This window comes from Osmia bicornis, chromosome 14 (genome assembly GCF_907164935.1).
Source record: "Osmia bicornis bicornis chromosome 14, iOsmBic2.1, whole genome shotgun sequence".
NCBI lineage: Eukaryota > Metazoa > Arthropoda > Insecta > Hymenoptera > Megachilidae > Osmia > Osmia bicornis.
This window is the reverse complement of record NC_060229.1, coordinates 5690125-5710422: the sequence shown is the minus strand read 5'-3', so window position 1 is coordinate 5710422 and position 20298 is coordinate 5690125. Positions and strand designations below refer to the sequence as shown.

The window sequence follows — 20298 nt, the reverse complement described above, 5'->3', positions numbered from 1 at the left end:
CTTATGTCGAAGAAATTGTAAGAACAGAACCGATGCTCCCGTTCGATCGAATTACCATCGTCCTCCAGAAGAGGGAAAGAGAGAGGGGTGTAATTGCTCGAACGGAGGATCCTCTCCTGATCCCGCAGGATGAAATTCGAATCGAGGAACGATCGTTTCTTCAACGTTGATCCCTCTTCGCTGGCCTTCTTCTCTGGTTGCTCCATCTTTCTCCGTTGCTGGCGAAACCACCGGTATCGAGCTATCTATCTTCTTCAGGTTCCAGCTCGGCTCGGTCAGATACACAATATCCCCGATACCTTATCGCCCACATGATTTCTGCCTCGTCTACGTCGAAGAAACACACGTACGTGTTCTTCTTTTTTTCTCTCTCTTTCCGTTTCCATGTGGCCGTACGCGTTCCATCCTTTTCCCACCGGTTAAATCGCTGGAACGTAGCGTGTCGCCTTCTCCGTCGGCTCTCGCTTACCATCTCAATAACACGAATGACTGAATGGCCCCGGAGCCTCGAAATCCCGACGAGATAACCTTTATTGTAATTACAATAAGGCATTATGCGCGCTCGAGATCCACGGGGGTCGGAGGTCACACTCCGGCTGAGGTCTTCACTCGTCCCTCTCCTTTGTCCCCCTTTCCATCTGTCTTCTTCTTTTCTTCCTTTCGGATCCACATGCTCGGATTCGATCGCCGGAAAGATCGCGACGGATCCGACTAATCGCTGGTAATCGATCGACGCTAGAAAAATGATGAAGGAGCGAAACCCACCGAAATCGTTTCACTTATCGCGACGATATCATCGGGAAGGAGTGGCTGCTCGTATGCGCGTATCGCGTTTCATGCCACGGCCATCTTTATATATGCAGACGGGCCACGCGTGGAAGGTCTGCGGTAGGCGACATGTTCACCGGACATGACTTATTGCCTACAAGCGCCACTGTAAATCTCAGCGTTACAACGTCTGCTTCTGCCAGCGAGGCGTAAGGGCGGCAACCGCACACCGGCACACACGGAGATCTTTTCAGAGACCCTGGGGTCCTGTGATCCTGTCCCCCCTCTACCGAACTACTGAAATTAAGCCCAGTTTCAATCAGATTTATCGGAAATTAATTTTAACGAAATTATTACTGTAGATGATCGGTATTTTTATTCCTCTTCTGAAATATTCGCTAGTGAGAAAAAGGTGTACGTGTATCGCGCCAGAGAAGTTCAGCTGGAGATGAGACTCACTCCGTCCTCGGATTAATTAATTAATTTTAACGAAATTATCACCGGTGATAAGAAGAACTGTAGTTGATCGTTATTTTTATTCCTCTTCCGGCGGATGAGTAGCAACGTTTGTGGGAAAGAAAAAGGAACCCCTGAGTGTGCCACAGATTTGACGAAAGTTCGGTTGAAATTACGCGTAAAATTACAGGCTCGACTTCCGGCGCTAGCGGAAACGATCGAAGACGTCGCCCCGTTCTTGAGAAGCAAATTGCAATCAACGATGATTGACAAGTGAAATCGATATAATTTGTAAGCGAATCGATACTCTTCCTTCCATTTTATATCGCTTGCTAATTTTTATTTATTTATGAGGTCTTTGAGGATCTTAAAATTGAAACTGTGGGTTACCCTAATCGTCGACTGATTTCAGGTCGCCTCACAATAGAATCCTAATTGAATTAGAAGATTCGTAGGATTTTCGAGGCGGGCCCAACAGGTTAACCCGCTATTTACTCGCAACCCTTCATTTCGAATGAAGATTCAGAAGCACCCTTCGTGATCCTGTTTGTTTGGCAAACGATAAAATGATTCCTTGCTCTGCTGTTTCTTTCACCTTGATAATTGTGTGTGAAATTTTTTAATTTAACAATGTATGCAGCAGGATTATTCGAGGAAGACACCACCATTTATCGTCTCATCATCTACTTTTATCTTATATACATACTTCCGCTTTCTTTCCTCGCTAATGAAGATTTATTACATTATCCCCAGCAACGCTTTTATTTGCCAGACAAGTTAATCTCGACGGTATCGCGGTAAAAACTGTAGGAAGATAGAATTTTTATTTCTTGCGGAGAGGAAACGGTGTTGAATCGCTGGATTACTTCATGAAATTACTGGAAGTAGAACGAAATTTCCCCGGAACTTTTCACTGCCGCTTCTACCGCTAAGAAGCTTTAGAATACTTAATTATTTTGTGAAAATCAATGACTCCTATCGAGGACCGAAGAGGATCGAGGAGATAAAAACGAAAAAAGGAGTCAGGTTGGAAGGAATCAGGAAATTCTTGAATCTTTAATTTTGACACACCTCGGGTATACCTGCCGTCAAATTGACATCCACCGTCACGAGAACCGGCAATTTCACAACGATTCGCACTCGCGAGGATTCGTCTTCACGTGCAACGGATGACCGTCCACGAAAAAGTTCCAAGAGAGACGGTCCGAGGAAAAGGTGTAGAAGAAAGAAGAAGAAATGTATGTCGCGTGACGGAAGAACCTGTGATCGCGGGCACACACATACGTGTATTTGCATTTCAACTATGTGAGATGATGCAGAAATCTACCAGAGGTATCGAACACGCTTAGTTTCTTTCATTAAAAAATTATTTTGCAGAGTACAATTGAATATACGGTATAATATTTATTACATTCAGTAAGCGCACATTTTTTAAAGAACAGACGTACCTTTTTACAAATAGAGGCTGTTGGTTCTGACAGCAACACTCTTGTAGCTAGTGCAAGAAATATCTTTTGTTTGCGCAATCCGCTAATGAATTTGACACGTTGCTACTCATACATGAGACATTGCCATAAAATATGATCGACGTATTGTGATTCGTGTCCGCATTCGCAGCCTGGATTTTCAATTATCTTGACTCGAGCCAAAGGAGAAGCAAGGTGGTAATCGACATGTATTGATAGTAGTGATAATTTCTCGTGATAGATTTTTCCCAGAGTGCCATGGTATTATTTCAGCAGAGTGGGACACAAGCAAAATATTGTAGTGGTATACAATTCTCTAATCCAATTAGGAATAAATAAAAATAAACAAATACTTTCAAATAAATTTATTTTCATTCAATATAATTATCGCAATATTTTAATTAATTAATTAATATTAACTACAATAATTAAATGCAAAATACTGATTTTCGATGTCTTCGACTCCAATGTTTTAAATCTAGCTTATGTCCTACTCTGCCGAAATAATACCAATAATTGCGTTCGCGTTTATCCTGGCCGACTTTTCGACCATGGATGGTCCAGGATCTACCGAAGCTTTGAAATGCATCCAAAAGTCGTTTAATCTGATTCGTATAACAGAGACAGGATCCGAAACGCGTTCATTGGTCTACCGATGCGTGTCCCACGCGAGCCGTGACGATTTTCGTGAATCGAGAGAACGGTGTACACACAGGTAGAACAACAGCATCTGAGGATGTAGCAATTACGTCTGGGACTGGTTGCCACAGATGGACGAGACCGCAGCCACGAAACGCCCCTTGCGTTACACATATGTTACAAGTTCCCTTCTGTCCCTCTTCCCTTTCCCTCTTCCCCCTCCTTACCTCTTTGCCGTTCATTCCTTCCTGACCGAATTAATGTTCCTACGGTCAGCACGAAAGACGTTCCTGTGGGAACAGAGAGACGCTGCTTTGTCGGCGTTCATCATCCTCCTTGGCGAACGACGCGACCGCTCGGTTGACGAACAGAGAGACTACGGAGAGAGACTGCAGAATGGAGAGGATCAACTTGGCGAACGCGCTAGAGTTAATGAAGACGAGTTTGGTAACGAGCAAGATGAAGTAGACGGGATTAGATTAACCCTTTTCCGAAGTTCAACGTCGAGGTACGTCGGTCGACGGTAAATATCGTTCCTCCTTGTTCAACGACCGCGAAATCAATTCTGAATCAAACGTAACAATACGAGATGATTATCTGAATTTCTGAAACGTTTCGTCCTGGCTGATTAAATAATTAAAGAGTATCCGTGATTTTCTTCAATTGCGGCACAATTTCATCCGAATGGTGAATTAAAAATAACGAGTGGAACGAATGTCGAAGACGATGCGCATTATGCAAAAATATAGCCTTATTACAAGGAAATTACCGTTTCCAAGTATTGGCAATTTGAACCGAAGGCAAAAGGAAGTTACCGGTCGAAGAGAAACGAAAAAACGAGGTAAGAAGAAACCGGAATGTTTTTTGTCTTTTCACAGAACGTTGCCCAAAATGTTACAATCTCTCACGCGAGCCATTCTTTACCAGGAACTACGTGAACGAAGTGATAAATAACTCTGCTACCAGCAGTTTTGTACATCTCCAAGAATGGTACCAGATGAGAAAAAGAAAAACAGTCGCTGCAACATGAATGTCAAAATTGTTTCCAGGTATAAATTCCCAATTGCATCCAATCTCGATTCAATTAGGATCAATTATAATAATCTAAATTGTCCGAGGTATCATAGATTGAAATTAATTTGAATATTCCTACTGCAATTCGTTCCAGTTTCCCCACTGTCGTGTACAGAAGATGATGGTTGGATAACGGTGACCCTGAAGACAGCGAGTAACCCCGTAGCCGTGAACCTTGCTTTCTCGTGTGCCGTTGACAATAGAAAAGTACGATCGTCTCGCGGGGTTCTGCACGCGATGACCTCCGCACTTCCTGAGGACACTCGAAGAGGAAACAACGTCCTAACGGGAGCGTGGCCCCGCTGCTTTCTGTTCGAAGCATTCTTCACCCTTTTGTTCCACCTAGTTTCGCCTAACTTAGAAGACCTAGACGAAATCGGACACGCGAAAGAGTAAAACGATAAAACCGCAAAGAACCGACGAGTTCGAAACCACTGCGGTTGATTATATCAACTTTCCTCTCCATTCAGAGGTGATCCAGACTCGAGCTACTGCTTGCGAGAATTCTGACGCCCCGCGGTCCATCTGGCGGAGCTCGGTGGAACTATCTCCGCTCGAAAACGCTGCCATTCATCCCCGGGGTCGATGAAAGGGATGAGACAACAGTCACGTGCATCCCGACCGGCACGATCGCGAGATTACAGGCCACTCTTTCAGGGCTGACTTCGATGTAAATCAATCTGCCAGAGTTCCCCGAGGGTCTCGTTTAAAATCGTCGGTTTGAAAAGTAAACGGACATCGATACGAGGTGTCGGACGTTCCTAAGAAAATTTATCTTCTTGTTGCTCTCGTGCGATAGCCAAGTACCGCGTTCTCGGAGTTCGGGAACAAAAAGGGAAGGAAACGAGGGAAGAAATGGCGAGACTACCGTTCGCTTGTGCATCGATCAGAAGACGACAAAATCGAGCCGCCTGCATTTATTGAAAATTACTCCTCGCGTGCGAGCTCTACGAAAATGAGGGTGAGGAGGTGTTCGATCCAGCGTCTAGCCCTCGCGATTATGCTACTATGCGGAGATGAGAAGATGACTAGCGGTTTGTCCCCAAAGTTTATTGTAACACTGACTTCGTACCATCTCCCTTTGTCTAAAAGTCTCATTTTTTTTTTTTTAGGCGACGCGATTATTATGTGACCGCATTGGTCAATAACGCGCGACTATCTAAAATGCGTACCCGCTCATCATCTTCTCATCTCTGCATAGTAATTACACGGCACTAACGAATTAAAATTGTATGAATTTAATAACAGAAGTCCCGAAAGTTATGGTATCCAATTTGAAAAATATTATTTCCAGATAAGACGTATCTCATGGTCGAATAACCATCGGAACGAGCATTCAACGAGACAGGATGAAAGGGAACACGAAATGTGATCACTTAACGTTGCAAGCCATCCAATTTTCCACTTTTAATTCGGACGATGGTCAACGTGTTTCGTCGCATGCCCTGAAGACTCGTGGTAGAAAGGGGAATGTTAACCACCAATTGTACCATTCTTCTTTTCGTTTCTACGTTTTCCGCCTTGATTAACAGCTTTTATGCACTGACCACGTTTATTGCGGTGGTCACTTCAAAGCGACGATTCGTCTGGAACGAATGATCAAAGTCCTCTAATTATTCTTCATATTTCTAATTATCGAATTCCTGTGCCGTTATAAAACAGATTATTTTTTGAAAATTGTGCCTCTTGTTTGGAAAATATTTCTGTGTTTCGAAAAGGAGCTAATACCAGAGATTAAGGGAACTAACGTGCCAAGTTTTGCACATTTGCCAAATTCGAAATTCGCGGAGGAAGAGGGCGATGCTTTAGGCGATCGTGTCTCCGTGGAAGAGTATCGGCATATGCGGCTCGCGTGCATCGATGCAACCGTAGGATCGCAGTAACAGGTGCAGATGCAGAGGAAACGATCGTTAGCCCGACAGCCCGCGGTGCATGTGCGCCTATTATAATTTCTCTCGTAATTAGTCTTCCTCTCTCTTCTTCTCTACGTTTCTCGTACGCGTATTCGGTCGTACCTATTATTTCTTTCGTCGCACGCATGGCCCGACGAACATGTGCCATTCCTCGTCGTTCGCGTTCCCCGACGCTATCTTCGCCGGCGATAACCAACGCGACCTTGAACTTCCATCCAAGATTGTCATTACGTTTCCTCGTGGCTCGCATAATGTTCCCGAATAATTAATCTCCGCAATTCTAACAATTCCCACACGCGTTTCTATTGCAACTCTGCTCCGAATCGCTGTTTACGATGCAACAAATTCGCTAGGCTGTTAACATCATTGATAGGCTGATTGTTTACGCTTGCAACTATTATCATTGCAGAGGTGGAATTTATCGGAAGCGAATATGGAAAACAATGAACGAAATCTACGATGCAGTAACTCGGTGAGAATCGTGGAATTTATGGATCTTGAACGATAAATCATTGGATCTATTAATGATTGCTACAATGGAAACGGGATAATTATGGGTTAATAGGAGATTCTGTACTTTTCTACTTTTTTTTTTTATTTTTTAAATTAACCCTCGAACGACGGTGGTCCAGTCAATGGTGACCCAGAAATTTCCACCATTGGTCACCGTTGATTACCGTGACAGAACGTGTTAAAGCATCGGAACGCGACGGGAACACCCAGGAATGATTAATGAGAACTGAGTAGATGTAAAATTCGATAACGTTTTTTTAAGTAAACGAATGACCATCGCGAAACGGTGCGATGTTGAAATTATGGAACAGATCCAAGACTCCGTGCTGCATATCCGAGAAACCGTCTTGCCAAGGGATTTCACCGAGGGTTGGCTGTTTGCGCCTCTCGACAAATAAGGGGAAGTCGTTATCCCCTAGATGGGAGGAGTAATTAACTGCTTCTACCTCCTTTCTGTCCGCTCCACCTCTCAGCCAGCATCCTTCCTTTCCGGCTTCGGCTTCTACTCGAAGGAGCAGACTTAAGGAGACCCGCTTAGGCTTTCACGGGGTCGTGTCTTCATTATTCACGCTAATCTGCTTTCGCCTCTTGCTTCTGCCGCCTCGATCTTCACCCCCTTACTCCTCCGCTCCGCGACTTCTCCCTTGGTTATAGTTTATAATTTATTAGCGACAATTATACTAATGGAAAACCCTTCCAGCCGGTCTTGAGAACTTACAAAAGTGTACGAATTCTTAGATCGAAAATAGCGAACTTAAATGAAATTTTGAAAAATTGTGATCGTGTAAGATTCGTGTTTCCAATTTTGATTAGAGACCATCTTCGAAAGGAACCCCACGGTGTTCGCCAAATTATGATGAATTGTTTTCTCCGTTAACCGGCAATGCCGACAAACAGCCGACCAGAGTACCCCCACTGAGATAATCTTTCAGCAATTTTGGACCACTGATTGATCATCAGAATCTATCAGAGGTTTCGTGTGAAAAAAAAATCGAAATCGAATTTCTATTCTACTTTAGGATGGAGAACAATTGAAGCTAAGGGATGAATACGTTTAAGTAATTAAAGGTACGAGTTAAATAAATTCTTCAGCGATTTTCTATGCTAAAAAAATAACGTTTAAGTTGATGCTTCTTTTACAAGAATATTTACTAACTGATAACTATTCACAAATATAACATGTACTTTTGTATGTAGTTACTACACCACAATGACACATTCGTTTAGTACCGATCGATGAAACGATCCAAAGACATGTGTTGCATCGGTAAATTTTTATGAAGTACAGTTGCATACGTTACGGTTAAATTACATAACATATGGGACATTTACAAAAAAATTGCTATATATGATATCGCGATCTGTACAAAATGTAGATATAAACGTAAGCTGCAATAGTAATTATAAAATGCCTGTAGAAGTGAACGTAAACGCGTTAATTGCTTACTAGATTACATGAATGCTCAAGTTAAGGTAGCGAGCCAATTATTGTTAATTAATCTCGTAATGAAAAATCACGGGAAAACACTAAAGGAAAATGCTCTCCTCTTCCTGTAAAGCAAACAAGATGAACAGTATCTAGCAATAAGAGGCGCCTTTCATTTATATTATACCATAAAACTGAAATGGGAGAAGCAGATTTTAAGTATAAAGTAAATCGTTACAAAATTTCTTGCGCGAGAAAGAATACACCCGCACGTGGAAAAATTAAACTGAAATATGAATATTATGAAACGTTATATATTCCTTGTATGCAACACATTCAGATATCTCCCTAAAGTACCATTTCTTGTACACCAACATAGCATACATTATAATATAAATGCACAATTTATGAATACAATGTTCATGCCGATTTACGCCTTTATTGTGGTAAGTTTAGCAAAAAGTTTTGACCCGGTGGCAAATAGGCTACTTGACGCGATCTAGATAGATTATGAGCGATGTCTTCTGCAGCCTCGATTCTTCTTAGCTCGACAAGACCATCACCAGCTTCGCCAAGGGATTTTGCTATTAAACTAGCTGCCTGTGCATCACCCTCTGCACTGATAATTGCTGCCTTTTTATGCTGTTCAGCCTTTTCTACCAAGAAACGTGCTTTCTCTGCTTCTTGTTGTGCTACCTGTTTCATTTCTACAGCCTGGGTGAACTCTTTTCCAAAGGTTAAATGAGTCTAAAATAAAATAATTACTCAGGATAAGTTACAAAGGATTGTATTAGAAATTGAAAGTAATTATAATATACTTACAATCGAGATATCGTCTAAAATCAGCCCGAACTGTTCAGCTCTTTCTGTTAAATCTTCCCTAACTTTCTGAGAGACAATCTCCCTCTGTGTAATTAATTCTCCTGCATCAAATTGGGCAACTACTGCTTTTAATACTTCATTAGTAATTGACGGCAATACTCTTTCATCATAATCTATACCGAGAATGGTATAGATTTTTGGCAGAGAATCTGGTATAGGTCTAAAGAGAATACGAAGTGTGATATTTACATTTTGCAGATCTTTACTTCCGGTAACAACTGGAACGTTTCTTGGTCTAGATCTGATATCAAATAAAATTGGTTTTTGCACCCATGGAATGAAAAAGTGTGTTCCTTCTCCTACAACTTGATTCTTTATACCAGTAAATCGATCAAAAATAACAGCTCTGTGACCTCCATCAACTGAAACATTAAATCACAAATAATTATAAGTCAAATTGAACTTTGATCCCTTAAACCTTCTATGATTAAAAAAATGATATACTAACCATTGTACAAGGCACTGTGAATAACACTTCCAGTCATAGCCATACCTAAGCCAAATGTACCCAGTCGATTTAGAAATTGTGCCATCTTTTAACTGGATATTTGAGAAAGAAAAATGATAATTAAAATGTATTCTGATGCGTTGTTATATTAACATAGATATAATTCTAACCTAGAAACTTAAACAACTGGAACTTGAATTTAAATCAAAGAAATCGCACACTTTATTTTTCCTAGATAACAAAATAGAAAGCTACTAAAAATACATAAGTGTAGAGTCAACATTAATATAAACAATTTAAATGTTTTAAACTTTTTGAAATGTCCGGCCGGTTGAAACCTCAACTGATTCTACGTACAAGACATGATTCTAGCAAAGTTAACAATCTGTAACATTAAACTAATAAAATAAAATTAGTATAATTTATACTGACACAATGATTCCTTACGTAATAAATTGTGTCTTTGAAATATTCACTTTTCTTCTCGCGTGGTGTACGAATATCGATAAAAGCAAAATGGAGGCCAACCCCAACAGTGACTATAGATAGAGGAAGAATGGACATATCACTGTACTCAAAAGGTCCTGGTTTTGGGGTTTCCAGAGACCCCGTATACAGAGTACCGTTGGTACGATAATTATGCCTGCTTATCAGTCCCTCTACTACCGCACCCCGGACCGACAGCAGTAAAGATCCAATTTTTACACCCATTAGTTTTATCTTTTTAGAAATCAGCCGAAATCAGCGAAATTATTAGAATAATTGTTTAAACTACTTGTATTTTAAACAGACTGTCATAAATTAAGAATTTTTTTGATTCGCTCTCAGCGTCACCTGTACAAAATCAGCAGAAACTACTCGACAACGTATCGACGGTCGGAAAACTGATTCACAAGCTGGCAATTTACCAACTATCGGGAAACCAAATGATAAGTTGGCAATTTACCGACTGTTGGAAGACTAATCAATAAGTTCGCAATTTTCTGACTGTCGTAGAATCCTTTGATAATTCGGCAACTTATCGATTGCTGGAAGAACAGCAGCAAGTCGGCAGCTTTCCGACTACCGGAATATTCATCGATAGTGGTAAACAATATCTTTACAAACCTGCATTCCTTACATCCCTGCAACCTTTACATCTCTAAAAATCTGTACACCTCTGCATTCCTTACATCCCTGCAACCCTTATGTCCGTGCATGCCTTAGATCCCTGCACCCCTTACGTCCCTGCACCCCTTACGTCCCTACATCCTTTACACCTCTACATCCTTTACACCTCTACATCCTTTACACCTCTACATCCTTTACACCTCTACATCCTTTACACCTCTACATCCTTTACACCTCTATATCCTTTACACCTCTACATCCTTTACACCTCTACATCCTTTACATCTCTACATCCCTTATATCCCGACATCTCTTATGAACCTCACCCGAGGTCGATAAATCGAGAGGAATTTAGTTTCCATTTTCAACACCAGAGGGCGCTGATTCGACGTCGAAACTTTAGTTCACATTTTTGCCGCTAGAGGGCCAAAATTTTTGCGTGATTTAGTTCCTTTTTCTGCCCCCAGAGGGCGCTGATCAGACATCGAAAATTTAGTTCACATTTTTGCCGCTAGAGGGCCAAAATTTTTGCGTGATTTAGTTCCTTTTTCTGCCCCCAGAGGGCGCTGATCAGACATCGAAAATTTAGTTCGCATTTTTGCCGCTAGAGGGCCAAAATTTTTGCATGATTTAGTTCCTTTTTTCACTTCCAGAGGGCGCTGATCAGACATCGAAAATTTAGTTCGCATTTTTGCCGCTAGAGGGCCAAAATTTTTGCATGATTTAGTTCCTTTTTTCACTTCCAGAGGGCGCTGACTCGACGTCGAAAATTTAGTTCACATTTTTGCCGCCAGAGGGCCAAAATTTTTGCGTGATTTAGTTCCTTTTTCTGCCCCCAGAGGGCGCTGATCAGACATCGAAAATTTAGTTCGCATTTTTGCCGCTAGAGGGCCAAAATGTTTGCGAGATATATATCTTTTTTTTGCCGCCAGAGGGCGCTGATCCGACGTGAAAATACATGTTAGGTGTTGGAATATATTTGGCTACAGAGGTGTAAGAGTTGCAGCGATGTAAAGGATGCATGCATATAAGGGTAGTGGGGCTATAAGGAATGCAGAGGTGTAAAGGATGCAGTGATGTTAAGGGTTGCTGCGACGTAAGGAGTGCAGAAATGTAAGGGATGCAGGGATGTAAGTGATACGTGGATGTAAGGGTTGTATGGATGTAAAGGATGCAGAAATGTAAGGGGTGTAGAAATATATGGTTAGGATCCGTAAGGCCCTCAAGGAGAAAAAGTATAATAAATAACTGGGAAGGATGAGCCGAGGCCTATGGAGAAAGATAAAGTAAGAAATAAAAGAATAGTAAGGCGAGGCACATAGGAGGGATAAAATCATTCAGTTCATCCCCCTTATTAGTGTATTCTGTGAACTAAGAAGATAAATACTGTGTATGTTTAAAAGGTAGATCCGCCCCCGTCGGCGGTCGCTATCAGACTGACAATGAGAAGGTTTCTCCTCGTTCTTGGTCGAATGGTTGACAAACATGCCTGATTAGCTGTAAGGTGCAAGAGTACCCGGAGCCCCCATTCTTTGATATCGAAACAATCTGCTATTACCATCAACGCGCGTTAGACTGTTGCAGTACGAAGTGTTTTATATTTTTATACTAGCAAAGAGCAGAAGGCGTTCGTTTTCGAGGCATGAATTCAAGACCGCAAAGGCACGTCCAGTTTTGTTAAATCTGTAGTCACTACCTCGCTGCAGCAGGAAATCAAAGAAAGAGTAACTTGGATATCACTCTTCAGGAAGTGAATTCAAATGTGTTTCGTATTCGATAAAAAATACAGCTTGTGAAATGTATATAAATGCTTTATTGTTACAAATAAATAGTTACAGTACAATATATAAATGTTGTTGCTTTAATTTCAATAGATTTTAAACATATTCACAATCCAAAACAAAAGGGTTTAAAGAAGAGATAAATATGTTCCATAAACAAATTTTATTCTTCGTCTCCACATGTAGTATGTTTAATTATTTATTTATATGACATTATGGAAATGTATTAGAGTGTATTAAAATGATTAAAAAGAAAAAAAATTAAACGCCCCCGGGTGGGCTCGAACCACCAACCTTTCGGTTAACAGCCGAACGCGCTAGCCCATTGCGCCACGGAGGCGTACGTGAGTCGCATTCTCTCGAACAGTCAAAAGTCGAGTAACAAAGTTTATTTTTTAAATATCCTAAATTTATTTAAAATTCCATTTAATAGTATAAAAAACATTCTAATTTTATTTTTTAAGAACCTCAAATATATTTAAAACCCCACCTGATTGTATAAAAAACATTAAAAGATTTATAATTATCAACTAGAGGTACAGATAGAGGTACGGTATTTAATATAATCAAAGATTACTGAAAATAAATCTATCTTTCTTTACTTCATTTCTTTACACCATCATTGTACATACATAAACCTAAGAAAAAAGTTCTCTTATTTGATAATAGTAATAAACACCTGCAGACTGCAGTTAACTTCCGCCAGATATGCTTTCTAAGATGAAGAGTCTAATCGAATGATTTAACGCTGATTCGTTTATAGCTGCGCAGCTGTGTGTAGCGGTGGAAGCACGGAATGATATGTGCCATTCATGGAACCGCACCGACCGACAATTTGACCCTGAAGATAGGTACCAAGAAAAACTGTTACGCTGGTTGGTGTATGCGCAACCATCAGTGGTACACGTTGCGATTGAACTATCAGGTGTTTGTAATTGTTCGTCAACCTGTGAAAAACAAGAATTATTATTATTTATATGTTACCACTATGTACCGTGTTATAAAAAATTTTTATATAATAAACGTACTTCATTGCGAACGATTCTGGTTGATTCTCTGGTACCATTACACCTCTCTCCTGATCCACGACTTTTTGATCTACAGTGACCACTATTCCCGAATCAGTATTAGCGATTTCCATTTCGTGTTCACCAACGAAGATCTTCACGTCCATCTTAGAATTCCTCACCAATTTTGTGGTAACAGCGAAACTCTTTTCTATGTGATTACCGACCAACAGTGTCCACGTGTCAGATGCATCGGATAAAATCGTGCCATTATCAAAGGTAAGGAGGACTTTCGGTAGGATGGTGCACATCTCTGTAAAAATCATTAAAATTGTTTTCAACGACATTTTAAGGTACCTTAATCCTTTGACTACGGCGGAATTTGAGACGTACCAGCCGTACCAAACGATAGGAATTTAGTCGCAAAATTTTTCATTAGGCATGCATTTTTGAGAAAGTAGATTGAAATAATCAAAACACTGAATTCCACTACATTAAACCAATATAAGAGTTCAAACTAGTTAAGCGCCCATAGGTGCCTACAGTATCGCAAACGCAAATTTACTAAGCGCCTTTGAGCGCCAATAGTAGTCAAAGAGTTAATCATTTCTTACGAAGTAATTAAAAGCTTACTGATTTGATTGTTGAGGTATTTGTACAAAGCTGGAGTAGAGAAATGGGTGTTAACCATCAACCCGTTCCAGACTGGATGACCCCATGGTAATTGGGTTAAATGGCGTTGTTCTTGATCGGGTGTGATCAATGCTACATTGAGGGAATCTGACAGGACTGGAAATTCTAAGACAAAGTTCAAGTTTCTAGAATCCAATTGGTGCAAGGAAACGATACTGTGCATGTCGTGAAGCAAATGTAATATGGCTGGTAGTTGTGCCTAAATAACGAACAACAATTATTACTTGTGTAGTTTATGTGAAGAAATAAAAGAAGAAATAAAAATCGATATCTACCTTCTTGGATGTTATTTCTACCAGATATTTCCTTAAAGTAGAATGCATTATGGCTTCGTGTACGCATTCCCAAGTCTTAGGAACATATGTACCCTCAGGATTTAATAACGGATTAGTGATATGTTTCACGCAGCTACCATTTAGTTTATCATTTTGCATTTGTTTCCTCTGCTCTTCGGACAGTTCACCTTTCACAAATATCATAAGGTCCATATCATCGTGCACGCATTTGTCGTCTTTCGTTTGTCCCATGCTGAGCTTCACCTTCGTATAAACTTCCTTCTTGAAACTATCAATTTTTAATATGTCTGATTCGATGACTGGATAATCCGTTTGTCCATCGATGCATATCTAAAGGAACAGTAGATGTTAGAAAAATATTACATATCACCAGAGCCCATAACTAAGCCGCGCAGGTTGGAAGATGGTGGGGGAACGGAGCGAGCTCTCCGCTAATCGCGTTCCACTTCGTTTGGGAGTATCGCCAATCAGGGCGAAGATGCGCACGAAAGAACGAAAACTGGTCTTTTCGTAGTTATGGACTGTGGTGACGGCAGGTCGTGTTAATAGAAGGAAAAATAGAACGAAGCGGTTTAATTTCATCCGGACTTCAGTTTCAAACCTTGAGAGCAGTCTTGTCTGGTCGTCCGCTGCGAGTGATTACAGCTTTCATAGTGTTGTTCACGTGTCCTTGATTCATTCTTATATTAAGATTCGCGTCCCATCGTATTCGTTCGTTGTTACTGGCTGGTTTAGCGTCCATGGTTCCACGAACGTCGATTCTCTGGCTATTTACAACGTGCATCTTATCAGTCTCGAAATTCTGAACGCTAATTTTGCCAGTTAAATCAACCTGGTTGTACAAGAAGAAACAATAAAGATAAAATAATATCCATACCTATGTTCTGTGTAATAATTACTTCTTTAACTTACAGCTGAAGTAGGATAGACGATACTTGGCTCAACTTTAATCAGATTCGAGCAGGTTGCATCCTGTGAGTTGATCATATTGTTTGTCATCACCTGACGGGTTGCCATCATCATTTGCATCATCATCGTTTGCACCTTCATATTCCTGCACCATAAACACGATTATCATTACCCTATCCCTTCATAGAATTTCTTTAAAATACCTACATGGTATTCTTGTTCCAGAATACTTCTTGCCATTCGCTGATGGGTGGAACAGGAGTGAGGTTGTTCTCGCAATGGTATACCACCATGGTGCACTGAAGACCAGTGTCCTGGGAATCCATAATGTTCTTGTACGTTTTCTTGTCGACATTGTTGGTAATGACTTCGTATTGTTGGCACTTGGGACAACTATTCACCAGAGCGTTTGTCTCGTCATCGGTGACTGTCACGAAGCTCTTCGCTGAAGTCAACATTCCAGCGATAGAGAATTCTGTGGTGGGCAATCTTGGCAGTGTTACTTTCACGCTGTTCGTTTCTGGGTAGTAAGAAACGCTCATGTCAATCGGTAGAACAAAATCGAGGGCCGCTGTTTTACGAACAGAGTGCCAAACATCGGCGATGGGGTTGTAGAGGGACATAGCGTGTTCACCGTGCTTCCAGGCTGTGTATTTCATTTGCAATTTCAAGTTGACAGCGCTCGATTGTTCCGATAAAACAGCGTGGACCTTTAGGGAATCGACCCAGGGCATTTTCGTGAACAAAACAGTTGGCATTCCGAGATCGGTGGGTACGTGCATCTCGAAATGAGTGTCGTAAGTAACCTGCTCCCAATTGAAGTTATCCAGATGCTTGTTGACCAGACTCTTCCAGTCTTTCAATGCGTCCAGCATCTTCTTCCAGTCCGCCTTGTCGGCATGGAAGGTTGTAACAACGTTGTTGTTCAATGTTAAGAGCATGCATATGTCGATGTTATTGTTAACAGGTACAGTAGTGGCTGCCTCGGACAACATTTTCTTCACGTTTTCGTTGGTAATTACGTCTACAGCTTGTCCGAGCACATCTTTCTTTATTTCTCTTATGATTTCGGATAAGCCTCCGACGTGCCAGTGGATCTATGATGAAGAAACGAAGATAAATAATGTACATAGGGTAAAGTAGGGTAAGTTCGCAAATGGGGCAAGAGCATATACCGATTATTTTTGTTATAATTTGAGCGAAATTTTCATAGATAATATGTAGTAATCTGTTAAGCGTTAATATGAGCCAGAGTAGCTGACATTTTGTACAATTTCCTATCAAACTAAAAAGAGTATAGCAGGATAAGATGGTCAAAAGTGCCCTTGAGGCGATTTTACTTCGCAATGCACGTTACCACCTTCACCATGCTATTGCTGTGTTATAATTAGAGCATTTAACTATGTATATCAGTGTCAAATAAAAATTATTTGGTTTACTGTCGTTCTCGAAATGTAAAACATGAAACACTGAAAGAAAATTTTATATCATTATTAAGGAAGTAATAATTAAAAAACAGCTTCTCAGAATCTGCATAATGAAACTCATAACGAACATTTAAAAATTCTTTGTTTCTTCTTTACAAGGAAAATTAAGGTCCTACTTAATATGAATTAAACAGTAATAACTGTGCAATGCGTTTGATACCGACAGATTGAAAATGCATAGGTTTAAATTCCAACTTTGCAAAAATCAATCTGCACTTGCTCCACTTTACCTTAATTATGATTAAATTAGAATAATGGAATCAAGATACTCACTCCCCATTTGTTAGTAGGTTTGCGACCAAAAATCGAGAACTGCTCGAACGAACCGATTTCCGGAAGTCCTGTCATTGTGTTGAGAATCAAAGAGGTCTTCCAAGCTTCGCCATACCCGAATTTCTCATCTACATAATCGAAATGGAGTTTGGTGGACAGTGGACCAGGCACGTGCCTCGTTCTTGTGAATTTTAACATTTTCTTAGCCATTTCACGAACTGGCATCAGACAAGGGTCCACCGATTCGGCGATTCCCTTGATGGTGCTCATATGGTAGTTGTACAGGTGTTCGTTCTTCTCGTGCACCATGAACCAGTACATGTTCATGAAACGCGCGGTGTAAGGGAAATGATGCATCAACACGTCGTAGGCAACGATTCTGAGCTCAACCGGAAGTTTGACATTGGCAAGGACCGGCCAGAGTAAATTGTGAGCGCGTTCCGGAAGATAGGTGATCACTTTCTTGACAGCGAAAATGGCTTGCAGACGAATTTGATAACCCTGACCGATTTGGACCTCGCCTTTCACGATCGGTTCCAAACGTTTCAAGATATCCTTTAGACAGACGTTCTTCATCGCCATCATGTACACCGTCTTCATCTCCTGCGATTGCTCATCTATGAAATTATCGTTAAACATTCGAAAGGTCCATCAACCTTCTATCGTTTGATGAAATAAGAAATGCAGCTACCTTCGATATGATCCATGAAATCATCCAACCATTTGTTCACAAGTGGATGCTTCACTTCGCCCTCTTCGTGCTTGAAGGTCTTGTGTATCAAGGTAGCAAAGCATAATATGCCAGCCTTTTTAACTTCAAGGGAGTCTGAAAGACGGAGGAGAGGTTCCATCTGCAAAAGCAGATCTTGGGAAGGATGCTTCACGTGCATTGGAAGAACAGCCAGCATCGCGATGGCTTTTTGGGCTGAGATCATGTTCCTACGGATTACGTTTCGCACGAAGTAGCAGGAAGCTGTGGTTCCTACGTTCGGCACTGCTCCCAGGAAAATGTTTCTGTAAAAAAATATTTATGTCAGGACGATATTGGATACATCAGTATAGATATTACGTACTTCATCGTGGTTTGTTTGCTACCGGTGGCATCCTGAAATTCACTGAATATTTGCTCAAAGGACTGCACGTTTAAGAATCTCATCAGATGCAAGATCCTGTTGATTGTTTGACCGTATTTCCAGTCTGCGGGTTTCTCTTTAATCTGATTCTCTTTTAAATAATCGGCAGCTTCGTCCAACATCTTTTTGACTTTGGGAACAATTTGGTCCGGGTTCACGACGTGTCTACCGTGAGTTACATCTGTGTCAGCTCCTGGGACGTACTCTGACTTGGGTTCAGAGTAGGTGAAATTATGAATAATTGAAGCTTCGTTTAAATTGTCTGACAGTAACTGAACGTTGCTCTCCGGAACAACATCCTCAAGGATGAACGTTTGACTGCAAGGAATAAGTGCTTATTTAAATATAAAATAATCACACATAAAATGGTTGCAAATTTGAAACCCTTCTATTACTTTGACATAATGAAATGACCCTCGGAGTGGGACTGGAACGGTATGTACTGAATGCTTCCATGAGCAATTAATTTTTTAATGAGGATCGCGTTGCCTTGGTTCTCGATTTCGAAGTTTCGTTTGCTGACACTGGTCGTGCCACTCTTTATGAAACAAAACAATTATTTTAACGTTAGTACAAATAATTTATCGAAAAACAATATTATAAATACCTCCTCTGGTAAATGGCATTTCTCCGTCTCGTCATGGCTATGCTTAAGATGAACGAAATTCGTGCAGTTCTCCGGCTCGTGCATCTTCGTGACCATGAAGACATTTTGCGCTGTATCCTCATCGTATTTCGGACTCACGCTGTAAGCTACCTGACAGCTGCCATGGATGGTGTTCTAGTGGTAACAACCAAAGAGAACATTAACCAAAATCCAAGGATGTTCCCATCAGTCGTTACCTACCTCCTTACTGATGAAACTGTGCGGCACCATCGGGCTGGTCATTTGGATGTTGACCAGATCCAACTGCATCGCGGATGCAATGGCCTTTTTGATGTTCACCGACCATGTGCTCTCGTTGTCCTTCACTTTTATACCTTGCAGCTGAAAATCATTTATATAAAAACGATCTTTCTAATTCATTCTCAAGATGACTTTCGATTTTAAGGTACTTACACGTGCGTTTTCGTCATAGACGATCATGAAAGGATTCTGGATATCTTTAGCAGCATCCGGAATGGGTGAAACACTGCTGACAGTGTCGAAGTGCATCACACGTCCATTGTACAGACCATGCTTCACATCGGTCATGGCGACGAGGTAAGCGTTCTTCAGGGTTGGATCATTGCTGTGCTTCACTGTAAGACGACACTCGATGCCGAATTGGGACGCGGAATCAGCCGGGTGCAAGGCACCCGCCTTCATGTCGGCATTGTACTTGTACACCACCGCTTTTCCACGAGGAAACTGGGCTGCAATGATTATTTAATGAAGTTGCTATCACAACAGCATTTTTGGGATCATCTAATGTTTCATTTATCCAATTACCTGGCACGGCGACAGCCGCCGCTATAATTCCCAATAGCACTGAAAAATAAGAGATTCTTTATCGTATTGTACATTTTGGATTTGAATTATAATTTTCGTTTTGAGAATGGAAGAAAGGCGAGACTGAATTTCCTTTCCTCTTGCCACTTACCGATTAGGGTATTCATCATGTAACCCCTTGAAGACAGACTGGTAGCTGTACGGACCAGCATCCTCCTTTTATAAGGCGAGCAACCGGGTAAATACCGGTAGAAGAAGAAAGTGCAAGTGTATCGATAACCCCTCACCAAAGGGTGTTATGAACTGGCTGTACCGGTGTAATCAATGCAAAAGATAACCCGTTCGACCATCGTCGCAAACTTACTTTTACTACGTGAATGGAATATAAAAATACCTGACAGCTTGCACTTTTCTCATCTTTTTTTAATAGCTGATAATTCGAAAGATTCGAAAGCATAATCGTGTTCTGTTCACTACGTTTTCATTCTTTTTCTCTTCGCTAATAAATTTAACAGCAGCGTACCGAATTTGCATAAAATACCGAGCGAAAGTGCATAGTAGTTTCAATGATGTTACAACGAGAGTATTATAA

At 40.9% G+C, this 20298-nt stretch overlaps 2 protein-coding genes and 1 non-coding gene across 5 annotated transcripts; all 3 read right to left on the bottom strand.

The window, feature by feature from the left end:
• Positions 1-7960: 7960 nt before the first annotated feature.
• On the bottom strand, positions 7961-10119 carry LOC114876812 (protein l(2)37Cc). Of its 3 annotated transcripts, none has more exons than XM_029188649.2 (4): positions 10033-10119; positions 9586-9677; positions 9078-9499; positions 7961-9002 (listed from the first exon to the last, which is right to left on the bottom strand). In XM_029188649.2, exons 2-4 carry the CDS (start codon positions 9668-9670, stop codon positions 8694-8696), a joined length of 816 nt encoding a protein of 271 aa, XP_029044482.1. In that variant the 5' UTR covers positions 9671-9677; positions 10033-10119; the 3' UTR covers positions 7961-8693. The 3 variants fall into 3 exon arrangements, with proteins under 3 accessions (XP_029044482.1, XP_029044481.1, XP_029044483.1); XM_029188648.2 differs by having other exon boundaries at positions 10018-10113; XM_029188650.2 differs by lacking the exon at positions 10033-10119 and adding an exon at positions 9756-9979.
• A 2601-nt stretch (positions 10120-12720) lies between these two features.
• On the bottom strand, positions 12721-20275 carry LOC114876824 (vitellogenin-5-like). The gene is made up of 16 exons (XM_029188666.2): positions 19858-20275; positions 19707-19745; positions 19335-19630; positions 19122-19262; positions 18882-19055; positions 18670-18812; positions 18215-18592; positions 17833-18155; positions 17142-17758; positions 15589-16478; positions 15385-15526; positions 15074-15304; positions 14452-14802; positions 14117-14375; positions 13505-13796; positions 12721-13423 (listed from the first exon to the last, which is right to left on the bottom strand). Exons 1-16 carry the CDS (start codon positions 19916-19918, stop codon positions 13234-13236), a joined length of 4527 nt encoding a protein of 1508 aa, XP_029044499.2. The 5' UTR covers positions 19919-20275; the 3' UTR covers positions 12721-13233.
• Positions 12743-12816, bottom strand: Trnan-guu. Its single transcript has one exon. It is a non-coding gene; the product is annotated as a tRNA-Asn (tRNA).
• Positions 20276-20298: the final 23 nt, after the last annotated feature.